A 25,862-nucleotide genomic window follows, 5' to 3' on the forward strand; every position below is an offset into this window, starting at 1 on the left:
CCACTGTCACAGAGTGTCATTAGGGGCCTCCCCTCCTATTAACCCTTTCCCCCCGTTACTCTGTCGTGTCCAACATACAGGGGGAGATTTACTAATCCACGAATCCAAATCACGAAAGGCAAAAAATTCGGATTGGAAACGGAAATTTCGCCGTCTTTTCGTCGCCGTCGCGACTTGTTCATATTTGTTGCGACTTTTTCATCGCCGCCGCGACTTTATCGTATTTTGCGCGACTATTTCGTCGCCGTCGCAACGGCAACAAAAAAGTCACGGAAAATATACAAAAAAGTCGCGACATCGACGAAAAAGTCGCGGAACATTTGAAAAAGTCGTGACGGCGGCGAAAAAGCCACAAAAATACCAATCATTACGAAAAAAACGCATTTGAACACCTTCGGACCATTCGTGGATTAGTAAATCTGCCCCACAGTGTATGAGCTTCTCCCAATCTGTCCCACTACAGCTCCCGTAGGCTCTCCACTAACCTACTCCTGTACTACTCCAATTCTCTAACTGGTGGCAATCGGCAGAAAATGAATTTCCTGCAAAAATGAAAGTCTACTCAAGTTGTTCTACTGAGAACTAAACAGATAAACCTCAGATGCCTTTTCTCTGCTCACTAACTCTATTTTCTGACCAGAACAAGAAAAAGTTTTAAACAGTTTTAAAACAGCTGACATCTTGAAAACTAGAAAAAAAAATAATGTTGATTGCAAATGTAGGGACCCCTTCAGGATGAGTTCCCCTTTAGACAGGCACCAGAGGGTGGCCTTATGTGATTTGGACACCTAAAGGTGGTCCTAGCTGTTTATGTGCTAAAAGGGAGTTTCCCTGTTGTTCAGCAGCAACCACTAGGTGGCAGTGTGCTGCAATATAAAAAGGGATGACACCCATTTCGTGAAGGTCTTAGTCCTGGGACTGCCTCTGTAAGTAGGTGTACAACAAGCTTGTGTTCTAGTACAGGAGATACTGTAACAGGTCACTCTAGGAGTTACAGGCAGGCTAGAGAGAACGGGCAGTGATAGCCCCAACAGGAGAGAGAGGGGTTAAGCCCCCCCAGCATTTATGGCTGGATTTCAGGTCCTGTAGTGTGTAGTAAGGGGAGCCAAGTCAGCACCTGGGAGTGTTCCCAGTGAAGGGGCCCTACGCGTGGACCGGGGTGAGTTCCTAGGTGGGATCATCCGGCGGGAGTACCGGGGGTAGCCCAGAGAGAGAGTGTGACTTGAGCCGTCTGTGTGACATCCCCTGAAAGTTTTGCCTGCATCAACAATAAACAAGTTCATCTGGTTCATCATCATAACCGGTGTCTTGGCTGTTTGTATATTGAGGATCCTTAACTGCCTGGTAAGCAGCTACCCCAAGGGGGGGGCAAGGTACCGGGAGTGCTGGGAGTCCGGGTCCAAGGAGGACCTCATAGAGTTTTCCCAGAAAGGAGACATATAGTTCTACCTATACCTACCCTGGGTGGAGGCACGCCATTCATTTATATCATACCTGTCCCCCATAATAAGCGGGGGCTCAGGGCTCCTGTAGCGCCACACGCAGGTGATTGTGTGATAAAAGTACAACAGTAGCCAAAATAGGGTTACACAAATGTACTGAGCAATATTACTTGCATCTGTATTAAGGGTCACTGAACATGCAAAGCATTGTGGGAATGTGCACAAACAATTCTATTTTACGCACATTTAGAGCTTGTGTGGGCTCAGATCAGACTCAATACAAAAGTGTTGGTTTTCACACACAATTGGATGTGTGCCCTGGCCTCAAGGTTGTGTGTGCCCACAGGCTCATAGCTTAGAAGGAACATTGGCCAGAAAGATCCTGCTTCCAACAGCAATTACACCAACAAATAACTTTGATAATGCTGAAATCATGAATATTGGAAAGTTGCTTAGAATTTAATTTCCTTTCTGTTGGTGAATATGTGTGTTTGTCTATAGTTCCCCTTTAATCAGTACTTACCAATCACAGGGACAGATTGCTGCGTTACATACGTTATCCCCTGATTCCGTTTATGGAAAGCTTTACAGGTAACATTTGCCACAGGGGATGTTTCCTTAACAGTCACATTACAGTCCCACTTTGGGTCTTCACAGACGTCTTCCCCATTTAAACCAATCACTACACTGTATTGATCTGGATGCTCATTGGTTAGCGCACAGGAGACTCTTATGGTTTCACCCAATAGCACTTCAGTATTAGAGAGAGTGAGACTGATATTTGCAGGCTCTGGGGGGAAAAGAAAATAACAGGGATCTTATGATTATATCATTCATTGATTGCAAGTTTGGCACACACTGCCCTTCTGATTGGATCATGGATATGGCTGTCATTTTATTTTTCTGGCACAAGAATGGGCATTTTACCCTGATGTGTCTGGAATAGATTATATTTTCCTATTCATTTAATCAACGTGTAACTGGGCCACCCATGACTGGAGGAGCCTATCACAGGGAAGATGGATAAGCGGCCCTTGCTGTGTAACACAGACATCTGGCACAGTAATGTGATGAACCAATCACAGACTTTATTGTATTGGCTTCCCAGCGATGGCAGGGTACAGACTGGGGAAAGGGAAACGGAGACTGCCCTCAAACATGTTTTGGCTGGGGAGCTCACCCCATTTATTCTACTAGTGTACCCCACAAAATCAGCATTTCAAACATTTCTTTGAGCAAAAACATTCTGTAACACAAATCAGGAGGCAGGTATTGTGAATAGTGTTCCATTCACTTTCTTTTAACAGATAACCCGGCGCTGGTTGGGGATTACAGACAGTAAGGTAACGCTAACTGCCCCACTGGTATATTTGTCTGAGTAATGGCATTATGGTGCAGTATGAGAATAACACAGTGATTATTTCTCTTTATTATTGGAATGTTACTTGTACTACTTTATGTTATTAGTAATAAGGTCAGCTTGTGTATATCATCTGGATGTTATAATTACGGACTTGTGTGGATCCTTATAATGGACTTAAGGTGGCCATACACGTTAAAATCCGCTCGCCTGGCGAGGTCGCCAAGCGAGCGGATCTTCTCCCAATATACCCACCTACGGGTGGGTGGTATTGGGGGAATTCAGGCTAATTCGGTTCTTTGCCCGATGCAGTCCCCGATCCGACTAAATTTTTTAACCTGCCTGATCGATTTCTGCCCGATTTCAGACCAGATGTCGGTCGGGCAGAGCCATCGTTTGTGCCCCTACACGGGCCGATAAGCTGCCGAATTATCTGTAATAAGTACTTACCAATCACAGGGACAGATTGCTGCGTTACATACGTTATCCCCTGATTCCGTTTATGGAAAGCTTTACAGGTAACATTTGCCACAGGGGATGTTCCCTTAACAGTCACATTACAGTCCCACTTTGGGTCTTCACAGACGTCTTCCCCATTTAAACCAATCACTACACTGTATTGATCTGGATGCTCATTGGTTAACACGCAGGAGGCTCTTATGGTTTCACCCAATCGCACTTCAGTATTAGAGAGAGTGAGGTTGATATTTGCAGGCTCTGGGGGGGAAAAGAAAATAACAGGGAGCTTATGATTAATTCATCATTCATTGAGCTCAAGGTATTGGAGAAGATTCCCCTCACAGTGGGGCTGTCTGTAAAGAGAAAATGTCTCGGCTCAGAAGCTTACTGGATTTGGGAACCTGAAACCTTGTTCCCTAAGGGGTTAAATAAAAATTGGAGTTTGTCTTGGTTTTTGTGAATAGTGTTCCATTCACTTTCTTTCTTTTAATGATAACCCGGCGCTGGTTGGGGATTACACACAGTAAGGTAACGCTAACTGCCCCACTGGTATATTTGTTTGGGTAATCGCATTATGGTACAGGTATGGGATCCATTATCCAGAAACCCGATATCCAGAAAGCTCCAAATTACAGAAAAGCATGTCTCCCATAGACTCCATTTTAATCAAATAATTCCGATTTTTTAAATTGATTTCTTTTTTTCTCTGTAAAAATAAAACAGTGCTTTGTATTTGATCCCAACTAAGATATAATTACCCCTTATTGGGGGCAGAACAGCCCTATTGGGTTTATTTAATGGTTAAATGATTCCCTTTTCTCTGTAATAATAAAACAGTACCTGTACTTGATCCCAACTAAGATATAATTACCCCTTATTGGGGGCAGAACAGCCCTATTGGGTTTATTTCATGGTTAAATGATTCCCTTTTCTCTGTAATAATAAAACAGTACCTGTACTTGATCCCAACTAAGATATAATTACCCCTTATTGGGGGCAGAACAGCCCTATTGGGTTTATTTAATGGTTAAATGATTCCCTTTTCTCTGTAATAATAAAACAGTACCTGTACTTGATCCCAACTAAGATATAATTACCCCTTATTGGGGGCAGAACAGCCCTATTGGGTTTATTTAATGGTTAAATGATTCCCTTTTCTCTGTAATAATAAAACAGTACCTGTACTTGATCCCAACTAAGATATAATTACCCCTTATTGGGGGCAGAACAGCCCTATTGGGTTTATTTCATGGTTAAATGATTCCCTTTTTCTCTGTAATAATAAAACAGTACCTGTACTTGATCCCAACTAAGATATAATTACCCCTTATTGGGGGCAGAACAGTCCTATTGGGTTTATTTAATGGTTAAATGATTCCCTTTTCTCTGTAATAATAAAACAGTACCTGTACTTGATCCCAACTAAGATATAATTACCCCTTATTGGGGGCAGAACAGCCCTATTGGGTTTATTTAATGGTTAAATGATTCCCTTTTCTCTGTAATAATAAAACAGTACCTGTACTTGATCCCAACTAAGATATAATTACCCCTTATTGGGGGCAGAACAGCCCTATTGGGTTTATTTAATGGTTAAATGATTCCCTTTTCTCTGTAATAATAAAACAGTACCTGTACTTGATCCCAACTAAGATATAATTACCCCTTATTGGGGGCAGAACTGATCTGAGGGCATCTGGAGTGTGGGCTCATTTAGCTTGCAATTAATTTTTAGGTAATAGGTACCTTGGAAAAGGTAAATAATCTGTGTATTATTTTAGCCAACTGGCTCCAATCTAATGAAAAGGAAATCCGGGTCATGTTTAGAACTTATCAGAAAATCCTCAGATGACTTTTCTCTGCTCACAAACTTTATTTTCTAAGCAGAACAGCATCACATGACTTGTCTCTGCTCACTAACAGTGGCGGTACTATAGAGAAAGCAGAACCCATGGCCTTGGGGGGGGGTGGGCGGAAACTCGGGGTCGGCTTCTTCTATAGCTGCTCTTGTCAAGGAAAAGTTTGATAGTTTGCAGCGGGCACACATGTACTTATGAGCGGTGGGGGAGGGGTGGTGTGAGCGGTGGGGGAGGGGCGGTGGGTAGGCATTTGTGTGTGCTGGGTCCCTCCGCACGAAAATCTGCACAGAGTCCCGGCGTGCACAGATACCTACTCCCCGCTCCCCCCGCCATTGTTGTTACACCACTGCTCACTATTTTCTAAACAGAACAGCATTACAAGACTTTCCTTTGCTCATAGAATTTACTAAAATGGCCAGTAGGTGGCAATGTTGTTTCAAATCCATTATATTAGAATTTTTAAAACAGCTAACATCTTGAAAACTAGAAAAAAATAATGTTTTTTTGCAAAATGTACAAAGCAATTTTCCATTACTCTGAAAAAAGGATCATGTAACATGCAAGGAATTGTGGGAATGAGGGTTCTTGGCTGGAGGAGAGCTGTCTGCTGCTACAATCTTTCAGTTGTTCATTTATCCTGCTCGAGCAGTGCAAATTATAGCAGAATGATCCTGCTTTCAACAGCAATTACATTTACAAATAACTTTGAAATCATTGATAATGCTGAATTCATGTATATGTAATGTTTGTGTTTGTCTATAGTTCCCCTTTAATAAGTACTTACCAATCACAGGGACACATTGCTGCGTTACATACGTTATCCCCTGATTCCGTTTATGGAAAGCTTTACAGGTAACATTTGCCACAGGGGATGTTCCCTTAACAGTCACATTACAGTCCCACTTTGGGTCTTCACAGACGTCTTCCCCATTTAAACCAATCACTACACTGTATTGATCTGGATGCTCATTGGTTAGCACGCAGGAGACTCTTATGGTTTCACCCAATAGCACTTCAGTATTAGAGAGAGTGAGGTTGATATTTGCAGGCTCTGGGGGGGGGGGGGGAAAGAAAATAACAGGGAGCTTATGATTATATCATTCATTGATCTCCAGTTTGGGCACACACTGCCCTTCTGATTGGATCATGGATATGGCTGTCATTCCATTTTTCTGGCACAAGATTGGGCATTTTACCCTGATGTGTCTGGAATAGATGATATTTTCCTATTCATTTAATGGAGCTGTGAACTTTCTGTATGCTACGAGGGTACAGACTGGGGCACTGGGAGCCCCACTTGGAGTATATCAGTTATATAAACACTTCTACCCAGGATCCCCACACACTTCATCCTCGTGTTCCCCCTACAGGCACCCCCAGTGCCACTGTCACAGAGTGTCATTAGGGGCCTCCCCTCCTATTAACCCTTTCCCCCCGTTACTCTGTCGTGTCTAACATACAGGGGGAGATTTACTAATCCACGAATCCAAATCACGAAAGGCAAAAAATTCGGATTGGAAACAAAAATTTCGCCGTCTTTTCGTCGCCGTCGCGACTTGTTCATATTTGTTGCGACTTTTTCATCGCCGCCGCGACTTTATCGTATTTTGCGCGACTATTTCGTCGCCGTCGCGACGGCAACAAAAAAGTCACGGAAAAAAAAAAATCGCGACATCGACGAAAAAGTCGCGGAACATTTGAAAAAGTCGTGACGGCGGCGAAAAAGCCACAAAAATACCGATCATTACGAAAAAAACGCATTTGAACGCCTTCGGACCGTTCGTGGATTAGTAAATCTGCCCCACAGTGTATGAGCTTCTCCCAATCTGTCCCACTACAGCTCCCGTAGGCTCTCCACTAACCTACTCCTGTACTACTCCAATTCTCTAACTGGTAGCAATCGGCTGAAAATGAATTTCCGGCAAAAATGAAAGTCTACTCAAGTTGTTCTACTGAGAACTAAACAGATAAACCTCAGATGCCTTTTCTCTGCTCACTAACTCTATTTTCTGACCAGAACAAGAAAAAGTTTTAAACAGTTTTAAAACAGCTGACATCTTGAAAACTAGAAAAAAAATAATGTTGATTGCAAATGTAGGGACCCAAAAGAATTTGGCCCCTTCAGGATGAGTTCCCCTTTAGACATACACCAGAGGGTGGCCTTATGGATTTGGACACCTAAAGGTGGTCCTAGCTGTTTGTGTGTGAAAAGGGAGTTTCCCTGTAATTCTAACAGCAATCACTAGGTGGCAGTGTGCTGCAATATAAAAAGGGATGACACCCATTTTGTGAAGGTCTTAGTCCTGGGACTGCCTCTGTAAGGAGGTGTACAACAGGATAGTGTTCAGTACAGGAGGTACTGTAATAGGTCACTCTAGGAGTGACAGGCAGGCTAGAGAGAACGGGCAGTGATAGCCCCAACAGGAGAGAGAGGGGTTAAGACCCCCCAGCATTCATGGCTGGAGTTCAGGACCTGTAGTGTGTAGTAAGGGGAGCCAAGTCAGCACCTGGGAGTGTTCCCAGTGAAGGGACCCTACGCGTGGACCGGGGTGAGTTCCTAGGTGGGATCATTCGGCGGGATTACAGGGGGTAGCCCAAAGAGAGAGAGAGTGACTAGAGCTGTCTGTGTGACATCCTCTGAAAGTTCTGCCTGCATCAACAATAAACAAGTTCATCTGGTTCATCATCATAACCGGTGTCTTGGCTGTTTGTATATTGAGGATCCTTAACTGCCTGGTAAGCAGCTACCCCAAGGGGGGGGCAAGGTACCGGGAGTGCTGGGAGTCCGGGTCCAAGGAAGACCTCATAGAGTTTCCTAAGGAGGAGAAATATAGTTCTACCTATACCTGCCCTGGGTGGAGGCACGCCATTCATTCATATCATACCTGTCCCCCATAATAAGTGGGGGCTCAGGGCTCCTGTAGCGCCACACGCAGGTGATTGTGTGATAAAAGTACAACAGTAGCCAAAATAGGGTTACACAAATGTACTGAGCAATATTACTTGCATCTGTATTAAGGGTCACTGAACATGCAAAGCATTGTGGGAATGTGCACAAAAAAATCTATTTTACGCACATTTAGAGCTTGTGTGGGCTCAGATCAGAATCAATACAAAAGTGTTGGTTTTCACACACAATTGGATGTGTGCCCTGGCCTCAAGGTTGTGTGTGCCCACAGGCTCATAGCTTAGAAGGAACATTGGCCAGAAAGATCCTGCTTCCAACAGCAATTACACCAACAAATAACTTTGATAATGCTGAAATCATGAATATTGGAAAGTTGCTTAGAATTTAATTTCCTTTCTGTTGGTGAATATGTGTATTTGTCTGTAGTTCCCCTTTAATCAGTACTTACCAATCACAGGGACAGATTGCTGCGTTACATACGTTATCCCCGATTCCGTTTATGGAAAGCTTTACAGGTAACATTTGCCACAGGGGATGTTTCCTTAACAGTCACATTACAGTCCCACTTTGGGTCTTCACAGACGTCTTCCCCATTTAAACCAATCACTACACTGTATTGATCTGGATGCTCATTGGTTAACACGCAGGAGGCTCTTATGGTTTCACCCAATAGCACTTCAGTATTAGAGAGAGTGAGGATGATATTTGCAGGCTCTGGGGGGAAAAGGAAATAACAGGGAGCTTATGATTATATCATTCATTGATTGCAAGTTTGGGCACACACTGCCCTTCTGATTGGATCATGGATATGGCTGTCATTTTATTTTTCTGGCACAAGAATGGGCATTTTACCCTGATGTGTCTGGAATAGATTATATTTTCCTATTCATTTAATCAACGTGTAACTGGGCCACCCATGACTGGAGGAGCCTATCACAGGGAAGATGGATAAGCGGCCCTTGCTGTGTAACACAGACATCTGGCACAGTAATGTGATGAACCAATCACAGACTTTATTGTATCGGCTTCCCAGCGATGGCAGGGTACAGACTGGGGAAAGGGAAACGGAGACTGCCCTCAAACATGTTTTGGCTGGGGAGCTCACCCCATTTATTCTACTAGTGTACCCCACAAAATCAGCATTTCAAACATTTCTTTGAGCAAAAACATTCTGTAACACAAATCAGGAGGCAGGTATTGTGAATAGTGTTCCATTCACTTTCTTTTAACAGATAACCCGGCGCTGGTTGGGGATTACAGACAGTAAGGTAACGCTAACTGCCCCACTGGTATATTTGTCTGAGTAATGGCATTATGGTGCAGTATGAGAATAACACAGTGATTGTTTCTCTTTATTATTGGAATGTTACTTGTACTACTTTATGTTATTAGTAATAAGGTCAGCTTGTGTATATGATCTGGATGTTATAATTACGGACTTGTGTGGATCCTTATAATGGACTTAAGGTGGCCATACACGTTAAAATCCGCTCGCCTGGCGAGGTCGCCAAGCGAGCGGATCTTCTCCCAATATACCCACCTACGGGGGGGCGACATCGGGGGAATTCAGGCTAATTCGGTTCTTTGCCCGATGCAGTCCCCGATCCGACTAAATTTTTTAACCTGCCTGATCGATTTCTGCCCGATTTCAGACCAGATGTCGGTCGGGCAGAGCCATCGTTTGTGCCCCTACACGGGCCGATAAGCTGCCGAATTATCTGTAATAAGTACTTACCAATCACAGGGACACATTGCTGCGTTACATACGTTATCCCCTGATTCCGTTTATGGAAAGCTTTACAGGTAACATTTGCCACAGGGGATGTTTCCTTAACAGTCACATTACAGTCCCACTTTGGGTCTTCACAGACGTCTTCCCCATTTAAACCAATCACTACACTGTATTGATCTGGATGCTCATTGGTTAACACGCAGGAGGCTCTTATGGTTTCACCCAATAGCACTTCAGTATTAGAGAGAGTGAGACTGATATTTGCAGGCTCGGGGGGGGAAAGAAAATAACAGGGAGCTTATGATTAATTCATCATTCATTGAGCTCAAGGTATTGGAGAAGATTCCCCTCACAGTGGGGCTGTCTGTAAAGAGAAAATGTCTCGGCTCAGAAGCTTACTGGATTTGGGAACCTGAATCCTTGTTCCCTAAGGGGTTAAATAAAAATAGGAGTTTGTCTTGTTTTTTGTGTATAGTGTTCCATTCACTTTCTTTCTTTTAATGATAACCCGGCGCTGGTTGGGGATTACACACAGTAAGGTAACGCTAACTGCCCCACTGGTATATTTGTTTGGGTAATGGCATTATGGTACAGGTATGGGATCCATTATCCAGAAACCCGATATCCAGAAAGCTCCAAATTACAGAAAAGCATGTCTCCCATAGACTCCATTTTAATCAAATAATTCAGATTTTTTAAATTGATTTCTTTTTTTCACTGTAAAAATAAAACAGTGCTTTGTATTTGATCCCAACTAAGATATAATTACCCCTTATTGGGGCAGAACAGCCCTATTGGGTTTATTTAATGGTTAAATGATTGGTTAAATGATTCCCTTTTCTCTGTAATAATAAAACAGTACCTGTACTTGATCCCAACTAAGATATAATTACCCCTTATTGGGGCAGAACAGCTCTATTGGGTTTATTTAATGGTTAAATGATTCCCTTTTCTCTGTAATAATAAAACAGTACCTGTACTTGATCCCAACTAAGATATAATTACCCCTTATTGGGGCAGAACAGCCCTATTGGGTTTATTTAATGGTTAAATGATTCCCTTTTCTCTGTAATAATAAAACAGTACCTGTACTTGATCCCAACTAAGATATAATTACCCCTTATTGGGGGCAGAACTGAACCGAGGGCATCTGGAGTGTGGGCTCATTTAGCTTGCAATTAATTTTTAGGTAATAGATACCTTGGAAAAGGTAAATAATCTGTGTATTATTTTAGCCAACTGGCTCCAATCTAATTAAAAGGAAATCCGGGTCATGTTTAGAACTTATCAGAAAATCCTCAGATGACTTTTCTCTGCTCACAAACTTTATTTTCTTAGCAGAACAGCATCACATGACTTGTCTCTGCTCACTAACAGTGGCGGTACTATAGAGAAAGCAGAACCCATGGCCTTGGGGGGGGGTGGGCGGAAACTCGGGGTCGGCTTCTTCTATAGCTGCTCTTGTCAAGGAAAAGTTTGATAGTTTGCAGCGGGCACACATGTACTTATGAGCGGTGGGGGAGGGGCGGTGTGAGCGGTGGGGGAGGGGCGGTGGGTTAGGCATTTGTGTGTGCTGGGTCCCTCCGCACGAAAATCTGCACAGAGTCCCGGCGTGCACAGATACCTACTCCCCGCTCCCCCCGCCATTGTTGTTACACCACTGCTCACTATTTTCTAAACAGAACAGCATTACAAGACTTTCCTTTGCTCATAGAATTTATTAAAATGGCCAGTAGGTGGCAATGTTGTTTCAAATCCATTATATTAGAATTTTTAAAACAGCTAACATCTTGAAAACTAGAAAAAAATAATGTTTTTTTGCAAAATGTACAAAGCAATTTTCCATTACTCTGAAAAAAGGATCATGTAACATGCAAGGAATTGTGGGAATGAGGGTTCTTGGCTGGAGGAGAGCTGTCTGCTGCTACAATCTTTCAGTTGTTCATTTATCCTGCTCGAGCAGTGCAAATTATAGCAGAAAGATCCTGCTTTCAACAGCAATTACATTTACAAATAACTTTGAAATCATTGATAATGCTGAATTCATGTATATGAAATGTTTGTGTTTGTCTATAGTTCCCCTTTAATAAGTACTTACCAATCACAGGGACAGATTGCTGCGTTACATACGTTATCCCCTGATTCCGTTTATGGAAAGCTTTACAGGTAACATTTGCCACAGGGGATGTTCCCTTAACAGTCACATTACAGTCCCACTTTGGGTCTTCACAGACGTCTTCCCCATTTAAACCAATCACTACACTGTATTGATCTGGATGCTCATTGGTTAGCACGCAGGAGGCTCTTATGGTTTCAACCAATAGCACTTCAGTATTAGAGAGAGTGAGGTTGATATTTGCAGGCTCTGGGGGGAAAAGAAAATAACAGGGAGCTTATGATTATATCATTCATCATTCATTGAGCTCAAGGTATTGGAGAAGATTCCCCTCACAGTGGGGCTGTCTGTAGAGAAAATGTCTCGGCTCAGAAGCTTACTGGATTTGGGAACCTGAAACCTTGTTCCCTAAGGGGTTAAATGAAAATAGGAGTTTGTCTTGTTTTTTGGGAATAGTGTTCCATTCACTTTCTTTCTTTTAATGATAATCCGGCGCTGGTTGGGGATTACAGACAGTAAGGTAACGCTAACTGCCCCACTGGTGTATTTGATTGAGTTATCGCATTATGGCGCAGGTATGGGATCCCTTATCCGGAGACCCATTATCCAGAAAGCTCCGAATTACGAAAAGCCTGTCTCCCATAAACTCCATTTTAATCAAATAATACAGAATTTTAAAACTAATAAAACAGTACCTGTACTTGATCCCAACTAAGATATAATTACCCCTTATTGGGGGCAGAACAGCCCTATTGGGTTTATTTAATGGTTAAATGATTCCCTTTTCTCTGTAATAATAAAACAGTACCTGTACTTGATCCCTTCAAATAGGAAAGTCTAGTCATGTTGTTGTTTTTAGAACTTATCAGAACCTCAGATGACTTTTCTCTGCTCACTAACTTTATTTTCTGACCAGAACAGCATCACAAGACTTTCCTTTTTTCATGGAATTCATTGACATGACCAGCAGGTGGCAATGTTGTTTCAAATTCATTACATTAGAATTTTTAAAACAGCTAACATCTTGAAAACTAGAAAAAAAAATTTTGTTAATTGCTAAAGTACTAAGCGATTTTACATTAATCTGAATTAAGGAACACAAAACATGCAAGGCATTGTGGGAAGCAGGGTCCTTGGCTGGAGGAGAGCTGCCTCTGGCTGCTGTGCATTGTTGCAGTTGTTCACTTATCCTGCTTGCACAGTTCAAATTATAGCAACGGCCAGAATGATATCACTTTCAACAGCAATTACATTTACAAATAAGTCTAAAATCATTGACAATGCAAAATTTTTGCATTTTTCTATAGTTCCCCTTTAATAAGTACTTACCAATCACAGGGACAGATTGCTGCGTTACATACGTTATCCCCTGATTCAGTTTATGGAAAGCTTTACAGGTAACATTTGCCACAGGGGATGTTTCCTTAACAGTCACATTACAGTCCCACTTTGGGTCTTCACAGACGTCTTCCCCATTTAAACCAATCACTACACTGTATTGATCTGGATGCTCATTGGTTAACACGCAGGAGGCTCTAATGGTTTCACCCAATAGCACTTCAGTATTAGAGAGAGTGAGGTTGATATTTGCAGGCTCTGGAGGAAAAAAAAAACAAAAGGTTTATGATTGTTTCTTTCATCCTTCATTTGTTTCCCTCATCTGGAGTGTTGACTCATTTAGCTTGCAAACAATCTTTAGGTAATAGATACCATTGAAAAGGTCAACCCTTAAAAATAATCTGTGTATTATTTTAGCCAACTGGCTCCAATCTGCTGAAAATGAATTTCCTGTGAAAAGGAAAGCTGGGTCTTGTTTAGAACTTATCAGAAAATCCTCAGATGACTTTTCTCTGCTCACAAACTTTATTTTCTAAGCAGAACAGCATCACAAGACTTGTCTCTGCTCACTAACAGTGGCGGTACTATAGGGAAAGGAGAACCCATGGTCGTGGGGGGTGGGGCTTGAACCACGGGGGCCGCTTCTTCTATAGCTGCTCTTGTCAAGGAAAAGTTTGATAGTTTGCAGCGGGCGCACGTGTACTTGTGAGCGGTGGGGGAGGGGCGGTGGGTAGGCAAATGTGTGTGCTGGGTCCCTCCGCACGAAAATCTTCACAGGGGCCCGGCGTGCACAGATACCTACTCCCCGCTCCCCCGTCATTCTGGTTACACCACTGCTCACTATTTTCTAAACAGAACAGCATTACAAGACTTTCCTTTGCTCATAGAATTTATTGAAATGGCCAGTAGGTGGCAATGTTTTTTCAAATCCATTATATTAGAATCTTTAAAACTGCTAACATCTTGAAAACTAAAAAAAAATGTTTTTTTTGCAAAATGTACAAAGCAATTTTCCATTACTCTGAAAAAAGGGTCATGTAACATGCAAGGAATTGTGGGAATGAGGGTTCTTGGCTGGAGGAGAGCTGTCTGCTGCTACATTGTTTCAGTTGTTTACTTATCCTGCTCGAGAAGTGCAAATTATAGCAGAAAGATCCTGCTTTCAACAGCAATTACATTTACAAATAACTTTGAAATCATTGATAATGCTGAATTCATGTATATGTAATGTTTCTGTCTATAGTTCCCCTTTAATAAGTACTTACCAATCACAGGGACAGATTGCAGCGTTACATACGTTATCCCCTGATTCCGTTTATGGAAAGCTTTACAGGTAACATTTGCCACAGGGGATGTTTCCTTAACAGTCACATTACAGTCCCACTTTGGGTCTTCACAGACGTCTTCCCCATTTAAACCAATCACTACACTGTATTGATCTGGATGCTCATTGGTTAGCACGCAGGAGACTCTTATGGTTTCACCCAATAGCACTTCAGTATTAGAGAGAGTGAGGTTGATTTTTGCAGGCTCTGGGGGGAAAAGAAAAACAATGAAGCTTGTGATTATTTCATTCATCATTCATTTATCTCAAGGTTGGGCACACACCGGCTGATAGTGTTTGTTGTACTACTGATTGGATCGTGGGTATGGCTGCCTCTCTATAGCCCATACAGGTGTAACTGCAGGAACTGAAGAGGAGCTTGTCTTCCTCTTCGTGCTCTCACGCAGGTCCCTAATAGCTTGGTCATTTCTCTCCGATGACGCGCTGCTCTCCAAATACGCCAAGCGCCTGTTCAGCTACCTCCAAAAGAGGGGCTTTTGGCTCTGTACCGATACCAGAGCTCTTCTGGCGCAGCTTTCCTTTCATGAGGATTTCAAAGGACTCCACCAGCGAAGGCAAGGCCAGGTCATATAAGCTGCCCTGGTCCTTGCCTCTGTTGACCATTAGCGATCCTCGGGTTTCGGCAACACATTCAGCCTGGTTAGGTGGAAGGCCGACGCCGCTCTGCGGTGGCCGCCTCATTCTAAAAGCCTGGGCTCGTCCGGGATTTGAACCCGGGACCTCTCGCACCCAAAGCGAGAATCATACCCCTAGACCAACGAGCCTGCGCTGGGGGCCTGCTGCCTGGCTCTGGGCCCAGCTGCTTTACCAAACCTACATTTGTGCCATGCTGCCCTTCAAACAATGTCCTGGCCCCTAAAGGCAGGGCAGGCTCCAGGGCTCCAGTGGCGCAAACAAGCATCCATCTAAATCATAATATAACTGACAGCCTTAGTTTGGAAACCTGTTCTCCAAAACAGCTCTGTCCAACTATTTTTATATATTCAACCGGTTTCACGCGCTCAAACAGTCATGTTCTAGAAGGCACAGAAACCATATGTACAGTAGTCTGATCAGCCTAAACCATATGGCTGGTGTCTTACCATAGAGGTAAATATCCTTTGTGCCTTCAGTAGACAGACCCAGAACTTCAGCTTTGTAATGAACTTGATAAGTGTTAATGGAAAGCAAATACTCGGGAGATTATTATGACTTTACTCACCAAATGTTCTAACCGTGACATTAGATGACGGTACTGTAACGTTCCCAATGACTGTGCCCAGTGCAAGGGTGGCCTGGCAGGAGAAGTCCTTCATGTTGTCACTTCTCTCAGCTGTGATTTGATAGGTTACTGCTTCTGTAATGTTGCCGACACGAGAGTCATCCTTAAATGTTTTGTGGTAAATCTCCTCTTTTCCTCTCAACATTGTGACCCTGAGGTTCTGAATAGGTGCCACTCCGTGTACGGTGCAGGTGATAATGTATGATTTCCCTTCTTCCAGCATGTCCTCCATGTCTAACGTCACCAAACGTGGAATCTCTACAACAGAAATAGAGTGTCAAAAATAAAAAGTATTTTGCAGGGCAGGGTCAAAGTGTAAAAAAAAGGTGCAAACCTCCATGTTTTTTGCCTATTTGCATCCTGTCCTGCACATTGGAGTGCAGAGATCTGCTTGTGTCCCATGAATACAGAACTCCCTGTTTCAGCAGCACTGTATTCATGAGGAGGACACATACAATTGCAGAAGTCAGGGAGTGCGAGGGCCATCATCTAAAGTTTCCACCTTAGGCACAGGCCTATATAGAAATATGGCCCTGTTGGGAAAATTATTTTAGACTATCTTTGAACTTATGCCCTTAGCAAACATGGCATTTCTTTCAACTGCAGTAAAAAAAACCTTAACTTGGTCATACCGCTCCCCATTGACAGTAATGGTACCGTAGCTGCCAGGCAGGTCTCCATTATAGCCAATGAATATGGAGTAGTGCAGCCATTTATAGTACCTGTGCCACAAGTTTAGAAGCTAGTGGGGATGGAAAATAATTATACATTCTACTTTTAATATTTCAATCCAGTAAATATAAAGGGAAAATAGCAATCGGCATATATGGAGGCCTGGGGCCTGGTACTTCCATGCACTTAGATCTGATGCAATGACACAGCATGGTCCTCATATCAGTGAACCCCTAATTAGAAACACACTAAAGGGGGAGTAGGAAAAAAGTCTATACCTGGTCAAACAACCCACAGACTTCAATCCAAAGTTTGCCTTTGTTACCATAGCTGCAGTTGGCTAGTAATTGGTAATTGCTTGTCAGTTGGTAAGAGCGGGCTCAGAATGGCACCAATGGTGTATTGTGGTACATGCCAGAGGGACTGCTGAAAATTGCCACAGGCAGGGCCTGTTTATTGGGCTGTTTTGGCCTAAGTGTACTTGAAAAGCCAGGGCCTATTATACATTCCAGTGGGCACCAGGCTAGAAGTTACTAAAACTGAACCTTTTACTCTATAAACCCATTATCACAGAAACAGCAAAATGGGGGGGTCATATAGCAGCATGTATAACCAATCAAATATTCACCTATGTCTTAATTACCACACTAGACCTGAAGAAACGTTTAATTGGTTGGTATGGGTTACTGGAATTGTGCTAATATTTGTCTGCAACACAATTGTACAACACAAAACATACCATAAAATATTACTGTGACAGTGTTATCAACTGATTCATCCTTTGATATTGCAACAGTGCAGCTGATGGGTGATGCTCCCAATTCATCAAATGTATCTTCAACTTCAACAGAAACCCAGCCAGGTCCTCTAAGTACGTTCTTCTTTCTTAATCGTGACTCCCATACAGCTAGAGTGCAGTTGTGGGTGCAGTTTAACAGAGCTGAGCCTCCAAATGGAACATACACCTCATCATTCCCAACGTTCCCCTGGCATGGCTCCTGCGATGCCCCTGAAAATAGAAAAGATAGACGGGTCATGTGACATTGGTTCTAGACTCTTTCCTACCCAATAACCCAGGGACCAAACATGTTTAATTTGGCAAAACAGCCATGCTGGGAGATAAGCGTCCTAATGATGGATTGTGTATACATACATAGATATATATATATAGGCATAAAAGGACTCATTTATGAATGGGTGCAAAATTTGTGTGTGTGTCAGTGATATCTACAAAGCTACCGTGCTTATACATGTGCCACAAAACTCGCATGTAGCATCAATGTGTCCAGCCTGCTGTGATGCACTGTGGGTTCTGCAAAGTACAGGGCTCATACAGTGTGATGCAAGAGAACCTCTAGAACAGTGATCCCCAACCAGTGTCCCAGGAGCAACATGTTACTCGCCAACCCCTTGGATGTTGCTCCCAATGGCCTCAAAGTAGGTGATTATTTTTGAATTCCTGGCTTGGAGGCAAGTTTTGGTTGCACAGAGAAACGGTTTTACTCCAAGCAGAGCCTCCCATAGGCCAGCAGCCCACATGGGGCTACGAAATAGCCAATCACAGCCCTTATTTGTCATCCTCCAAAGAACTTGTATGGCTCCCCGACACTTTTTACATCTGAATGTTGTTCACGAGTAAAAAAGGTTGGGGATCCCTGTCCTACAATGATCACATGTCTTAAGGAGGAGGTACCTGGATGCATGGAATATATATATATGTATAAATACAACTTTGCGGTTTGTATTTATATCCCTACAGTTCACTGGTTGAACCAAAATCAGAAGGCACACTTTCCTTCTATCATTGCCCTGCCTCTAGTTGACTTCTACATTGGGTTCCACCTTTGCTGAAGCCCGGACAAAGAGGGGGCATTAAACTCAATTACTAGTCAGTTAGTACCATCAAGCACTGAAATGATAATATATAATAGCAGACATATCACTGGCTATACCACTGAGAAATCTTTGCCATTACAAGTATGGGATCCGTTATCCGGAAACCCGTTATCCAGAAAGCTATGAATTAAAGAGCCCATCTCCCATAGACTCCATTTAATCAAATAATTCAGATTTTTAAAATTGATTTCATTTTTCTTTGTAATAATAAAACAGTACATGTACTTGATCCCAACTAAGATATAATTACCCCTTATTGGGGGCAGAACCACCCTATTGGGTTTATTTCATGGTTAAATGATTCCCTTTTCTCTGTAATAATAAAACAGTACCTGTACTTGATCCCAACTAAGATATAATTACCCCTTATTGGGGGCAGAACAGCCCTATTGGGTTTATTTCATGGTTAAATGATTCCCTTTTCTCTGTAATAATAAAACAGTACCTGTACTTGATCCCAACTAAGATATAATTACCCCTTATTGGGGGCAGAACAGCCCTATTGGGTTTATTTAATGGTTAAATGATTCCCTTTTCTCTGTAATAATAAAACAGTACCTGTACTTGATCCCAACTAAGATATAATTACCCCTTATTGGGGCAGAACAGCCCTATTGGGTTTATTTAATGGTTAAATGATTCCCTTTTCTCTGTAATAATAAAACAGTACCTGTACTTGATCCCAACTAAGATATAATTACCCCTTATTGGGGCAGAACAGCCCTATTGGGTTTATTTAATGGTTAAATGATTCCCTTTTCTCTGTAATAATAAAACAGTACCTGTACTTGATCCCAACTAAGATATAATTACCCCTTATTGGGGGCAGAACAGCCCTATTGGGTTTATTTAATGGTTAAATGATTCCCTTTTCTCTGTAATAATAAAACAGTACCTGTACTTGATCCCAACTAAGATATAATTACCCCTTATTGGGGCAGAACAGCCCTATTGGGTTTATTTAATGGTTAAATGATTCCCTTTTCTCTGTAATAATAAAACAGTACCTGTACTTGATCCCAACTAAGATATAATTACCCCTTATTGGGGGCAGAACAGCCCTATTGGGTTTATTTAAACCCATGATGAGGTCCCCGGACCGACTTTACCTATACCCGTCGTTGTAATTCGATCGTTTAGCCCCAGGGCCAAAGGATCGAATTACCTTGGATTCTCCTGACATCGCCCACCCATAGGTTGGGATATCGGGAGAAGATCCGCTCGCTTGGTGACATCGCCAAGCTAGCGGATCTGCTCGTGTATGGGGACCTTTAGTCTTATTAATTGTTGTGGCTGTATCAGATTGTCTGCATAAAGGCATAGAGCTGTGTTACTAAGAGTGTAAAACAAAATAAATAAGGAAAGCCTGGTTGAAAATTGTCTTAGATCACAGGGAATCAACTTTTAAAACCAGGGATTAGACTGGACAGCCCTTACATGTAGTATCAGCAGGAAGGATTATAAAAACAAGGGTTTGGTTTGGTATTAGAGAGAAAGGTCATTTCAGTGTCCACATTGGTGCAATCGGATGTACGAGTGGAACCTTGGAATACATGATACCGGCCCGACGTTATGTTTTTATTTCAGAGTTACAATGCAACAGGAAAGGGCCTTAAAGCAGGAATTTCCTCAGTGCATTAGCCACATTCACATTATGCCTTCTTACAACTTCTAAAGATTGTTTAGGTTTTAAAGCTAATTTAATGCAATTTCTATTTGTTTTATGAAATATCTGTTAATGTGCCACTGGCTCCACTATCTCACCAGGCTTTCAGCTCACCTAGAGATTTGGGGATGCGGCTGAAAAATGGTACAACCAGCACAGTGGGCTACAAGTTATAGTTGGGATTTGGGAATATGATGCTATATTCATTGTTGTTATTACTGCTGCACTGTTCGTTTGAATTTTATGTCATATTTTATGACATTGTTCAGGGATTAATAGACTTAAGCAGGAGCCAATGGGGAAGCTTTAGCCATTCTAGGTGTGAGTGGCAGGAAAGGGAGAGAATAGGCCAAGAGTCTCTGGGGATGAGCCCCACCACTGCAGAATATGAGCCAAATAATTGTAAGGGACCTAAGGGGGTTTATTTCTTTACTGGCTCAGGACTATTGGCCCAGGGACATGTTGGTCTTGTCCATAGGAATCACATGGTTCTTCCTTTTTGGGCTCCACCTGGTGCTGGGGGTGGATGTGTTGGGGAACCTGGAACATAAAGCCTCCGTAAGAAGATTATGCTTTAAGAGAACTACTTTTGTATCCTGTCCTTTTGCTTAACAGGTAGCCATGATAGAGATTTTACCTGTGGATGAACAGGTTCCCTCTTACGAGAGAGCAGGAGGATCAGAAAAGTGAGAGGTAGGAGTCTGGGAGACTGGTAACTAGGAGACTGCAGTAGTCTTTACTTGTCAAAGAAAGGGGTGCATATTTTTCTATTATTATGCAGAAAAAGGCATCAACCCCCAGGCAGCATGCCAAATTAACAGGGTCAATGCAAAGACAGGACTTTCCAGGAGTTTAGAGGCTTGGGGGTAAGAGAAAGGGTGATAGTTAGACACACTGGGTCTTGTGTAGCCTTTAAGAATGGGCTTGGCACAGGCCTGCTTAAATAAAGAAGATAAAGTACCAATGAGTAGATGAATTGAATCTATGAGCTGGAGTATGGGCAGGGGCACACTGTGTTAGTAACGTGAGGGCATTGGATCAAGTTAGCAAGTTGTCAGTAGAGAGGACAAGAGAAACTTAAGACTCAGTAACCAGATCAAAACAGTTTAAAAAGTATAGAAGAGACTTAGGAAGGCTGATCATTCATTTCTGTAGGGGAGCAAACTGTTTGCACATAGCATCTACTTGGCATTTGAAACATTTTGCAGTATCCTGGGGATGTGTGTATAAATGTGTCATTTGGTGAGGGATGAAGAAGAGAGTTGAAAATGGAAAATAGCCATTGTGGGTTTTATTTGTTATTATTTATGATGGCACTATTGTCATTTTGCCTAGCCTAGGAGAGGGCAGAGTTGAGGAATGGCAGGATAAATTTATAATGGAGAATTTATAAAAGTCAGCTTTTGTACAAGATTTTCTCCAAATGAACTCTGCAGATCATGAGAATGAGTGAAGCAATTTAGGGGATTATGGGCACAGTGGCACTGGGGTTGCAGAGGGGTATGAGAAGATAGAATTGAGTTGTAATTATTGCATTGTGCATTGGGATCAGACAAAGACTGAGGGAGGAGGGTCTAGAACTGAGACAGTTAGACAGAGAAGGTGTGTCAACAGGGTCAGTGTTATGAATCGTGATTTTTGGAGTGTTGATTTTTGCCGAGTGTTAGCAGATGGGGCAGTGTGTGATATTGAATGGATAGGCTATTTTTTGGTCACCCCTGCTTTTTTTGGCGTGACCACACCTTTTTTGCCGTGACCACGCCCTTTTTGACTCGGTCACGCCCACTTTGAGACCAAAAAAAAAATCTGTGCAACAAATTTTTCCAGCGGCGAATTTTCTCGGAAGTTTCTCAAAACAATTACTTTTTTGCCCCTGTACGCCACATAGTTTGGTATATCTATGCATATTGGGCATCAAACTGTTCAGTAGGCCTCTGGTGTTCCTATTTGGGGTGACTTGCCTTTGTACGCAAGAAATTGTGTGAGATAAATGCGTCAAATTGCAACATTTTTAGGCGATTTTCTGAAATGTCATAGAAACCACTAACTTTAGGAAAGCTTTGCAGATTGGTACTTTGGTGTAGAAAGGACTCTTTACCCTTGTTGGATTTGTCCGAATGTGTACTTTCCAAAAATATATGGTTTTCTGGGGTCACCCTACATTTCTGCAGCTTCTATCCCACATAAAACTGCCATGTGTTTATGAATTAGGTAAAGGCAAGCCATGAAATTAGTGGCACAAGGTATATTTGGGGGTCTCTGAGTGCCATGTGCTTTGATAAACCTATGTACAGTGGGCATCAAACTGTTCAGAGGTGATTTTTGGAAATGTCATAAAAATCGTCAAACTTAGGAAACCTTTGCGGCTTTAGATTTTGGGGAATGTGTACTTTCCAAAAATATATGACTTTCTGGGGTCATTATACGTTTTACTAGCTTTATCCCACATATAATGATGTCAATGTGTTGATTTTGCAGAAACTGAAATGACAGAAATAATAGATCATATGGGGGTATGTTCCCATTGGGGCCCCTACATGCCACATAGTTACGTAAACCTATACATATTGGGCATCAAACTGTTCAGTGGACCCCTGGCGTTCATATTTAGGGTGTTCTATCTGGTTACTCTATGACCTGTAGAAGATAAGATACTATAGACTGGAAGCTTTGAAGCGATTTTTTAAAAAATTCACATTTTGATAAAAACCAATAACTTTAGGAAAGCATTGCAACTTGGAGTAGACAGACAGTTGTGCCTATTCTGGATTCCCCAGAATTAGTTATTTTTAAAAATGTATAATTTTCTGGGGTTAAAACTTCTGTCAGAGGGATTTTTGGCCTTGCAATCTAAAGTATGCAGCTTTCTGGAGCAGTGCTTTGGGAATTTGGTAGGGTCCTGCCGGGAGTTTGTGACCTATACAAGTTAGACATCTCCATAAAACTATATATATTTGGTATTGGCACATTCAGGAGACATGGGACTTTCCAAATCAGATGTATTTTCATGCATAAAATAATTTTTGTTTCTGGTGTATATGTTTATCTTATGGAAAATATAATTTTTTTTATTTTTTAGACATTTAGAAGCCAATATCTTGTTACAGATTTGAAATTCCACAAAAACTCTACCATATTTTGAAAGCTTAGGTTGTCCTGGAAAAAACGTTATATTGTTTTCCTGGGTAAACTAAAAGTCCCCCCCCCCCCCGAGGAAAGGCCCCTAAAGTGAAACAGTGCAAAATGTTCAAAAACTGTCTGGCAGTAGAAGTTCTGTTTTGACCAAAACGGTTGGCAGTAAAAGTGTTAAATAATGGGCAGGATTTTGTCTTCTAAGTATACGTATTTCTGATAAAAGTTTTATTTTCAACAGTATGTTCTTTTTTCTATATATGGTTAATACTGTCCAAGTAAAAGAAATATTGTAGACTATACAGAGATACGACAGTATCTGTCATGCATGGATAGGATAAGATAAGAATGATGTATGCCTCCATTATTAAATTATTGCCTTAATTATTAGATAATTGCCTTAATTATTGTTAGAAATGTAAGTCTCTAGTTAAGAGAGGACAGAGGACTTTGAGGACATAGTAAAGACCCTTCACCTGGCAGTCTTCCAGATAAGTATAAAATATAACATATAAATTGAGAATAATAGTCTTTGCAAGTATGCAGTGCAGTTTTGGGCTCCAGTCCTTAAGAAGGATATTAATGAGCTGGAGAGAGTGCAGAGACGTGCAACTAAACTGATCTGGGTTGGGGTTGTTTTCTCTGGAGAAAGGGCGCTTGCGAGGGGACATGATTACTCTGTACAAGTACATTAGAGGGGATTATAGGTCAAAGCACTAGAGCCCCCCCTTAGATTTGAGAAACAGAACTTTCAGTTGAAGCATCATAGGGTTCCTTACAGTGAGGGCAGTGAGGTTGGGGAATGCCCTGCTGGGATTTTATTAATGCCTTTCAGAGTGTCTTGTACAGGTATGGGATCCCTTATCCGGAAACCCGTTATCCAGAAAGCTCCGAATTACGGAAAGCCTGTCTCTCATAGACTCCATTTTAATCAAATAATTCAGAATTTTAAAACTGATTTCCTTTTTCTCTGTAGTAATAAAACAGTACCTGTACTTGATCCCAACTAAGATATAATTACCCCTTATTGGGGGCAGAACAGCCCTATTGGGTTTATTTAATGGTTAAATGATTCCCTTTTCTCTGTAATAATAAAACAGTACCTGTACTTGATCCCAACTAAGATATAATTACCCCTTATTGGGGGCAGAACAGCCCTATTGGGTTTATTTAATGGTTAAATGATTCCCTTTTCTCTGTAATAATAAAACAGTACCTGTGCTTGATCCCAACTAAGATATAATTACCCCTTATTGGGGGCAGAACAGCCCTATTGGGTTTATTTAATGGTTAAATGATTCCCTTTTCTCTGTAATAATAAAACAGTTCCTTGTAATTGATCCCAACTAAGAAATAAATAATCCTTATTGGAGGCAAAACCATCCCATTCGGTTTAATTAATGTTTTACTGATTTTTTAGTAGACTTAAGGTATGGAGATCCAAATTACGGAAAGACCCCTTATCTGGAATACCCTTCGTCACAAGCACTGCCCTCCTTCCTTTCTGTTGATTGTATCAGTGCAGGTTGAAGAGTTTAAGCCCAGAGAGGAAAGTAAATTAGACAAACACTTACCTGCACAGTAGATCCCAAACATACAGAATGTGACAAGGGAGAGCCGGGGCATCCCCAGGGCCATGCTGAGTTGTCTGGTACTGAATAACCACTGAAGTAAAAGAATGGTGGATCTGGCCTGCTATTAAGGTAGGGTCTTGCTTAGTCTATGCCTTTGTCATGTGGATCTCCACTGTTCTCTATTTCATTTTTATCATAAGAGTCACCCAACCCTTTCTGTTCCTCTCTTTGCCCCTCTGTCAAAATGTTGCATTTTTGCTCTCTGTTGTGTTATTTCCTTCTTACACATACACCCATCAGCTTTCCTAGCTTTTCCTGAGGTCTGATATCTAATTGAACTAACAGTCTGAAAACAGAATGACTTTCTAGGGGTTTCACTTTTGCTTCTATGAATGCGTTCAGCTCTGCTTCCCAGACAGCCTCTTAAGAATGTACTTGGGACATTGCCAGGGCAATTATCTTTAAACTTAGATAGTCTTAAATCTTAGTTAGTCTTTAGACTAACTGCCCAGCTGAGGACTCTAATGTAATGTAGAGCTAACATGGTAACTTATGTTGAAAAAGGCCTTTTATGTTTAAGATACTGCTAGTGAGCAATAACTTCAGACCAATTGGAGAGTCCCACAACCTTTGATGCACGACCTTCACGTTCCTGATAACCAAGAGATCCTCCAAGGTCCAAGGTGAAGCTCCTGGCAGAATGTGGAGGCTCTTCTTTATACCTAAGTTTTAAAAAGATCCCCAACCCCGAGTGCTGAAGTGCAATATTGTTTTAGTAAACAAAACTTTGTACCTCTTCAGTCAGGACTGTCTGTTTATTCTAAAGGATATTTGCTAGGTAACAATGTGTATGTTATATTTTATTTCCAGTGGTGTTTTCCATTCAGTATTTGATATGGATATTGGCGGAAACAGTAATTATTCATCTCAGCAGCTGGCAATTATATCTTGCACTGAAGACTGGCAACCCTTGGGAAATACTTCTTGCTTGAGTCTACACAAATGAGGCTGCATATCAATGGAGGCAAGCTGTGTCACATAAAGCGTTGAAAGGTGAGGTGAGAGAAAACAACTATCTCCTTGTGTCAGATTCCATGGTACT

General features: G+C 41.8%; 1 protein-coding gene and 1 non-coding gene across 2 annotated transcripts in view; both read right to left on the reverse strand.

The window, feature by feature from the left end:
* LOC108646195 overlaps positions 1-25,862 on the reverse strand; it is a 64,040-nt gene that overhangs the window by 18,304 nt on the left and 19,874 nt on the right. The window contains exons 5-6 of the mRNA XM_031899381.1: positions 3,253-3,519; positions 1,966-2,232 (exon numbers count right to left, since the gene is read on the reverse strand). Coding sequence (XP_031755241.1) covers positions 1,966-2,232; positions 3,253-3,519 — 534 coding nt within the window. The remainder of the gene's footprint in view (positions 1-1,965; positions 2,233-3,252; positions 3,520-25,862) is intronic.
* Positions 15,252-15,323, reverse strand: trnap-ugg. The gene has a single exon. It is a non-coding gene; the product is annotated as a tRNA-Pro (tRNA).

Source organism: Xenopus tropicalis, chromosome 3, assembly GCF_000004195.4.
Source record: "Xenopus tropicalis strain Nigerian chromosome 3, UCB_Xtro_10.0, whole genome shotgun sequence".
NCBI lineage: Eukaryota > Metazoa > Chordata > Amphibia > Anura > Pipidae > Xenopus > Xenopus tropicalis.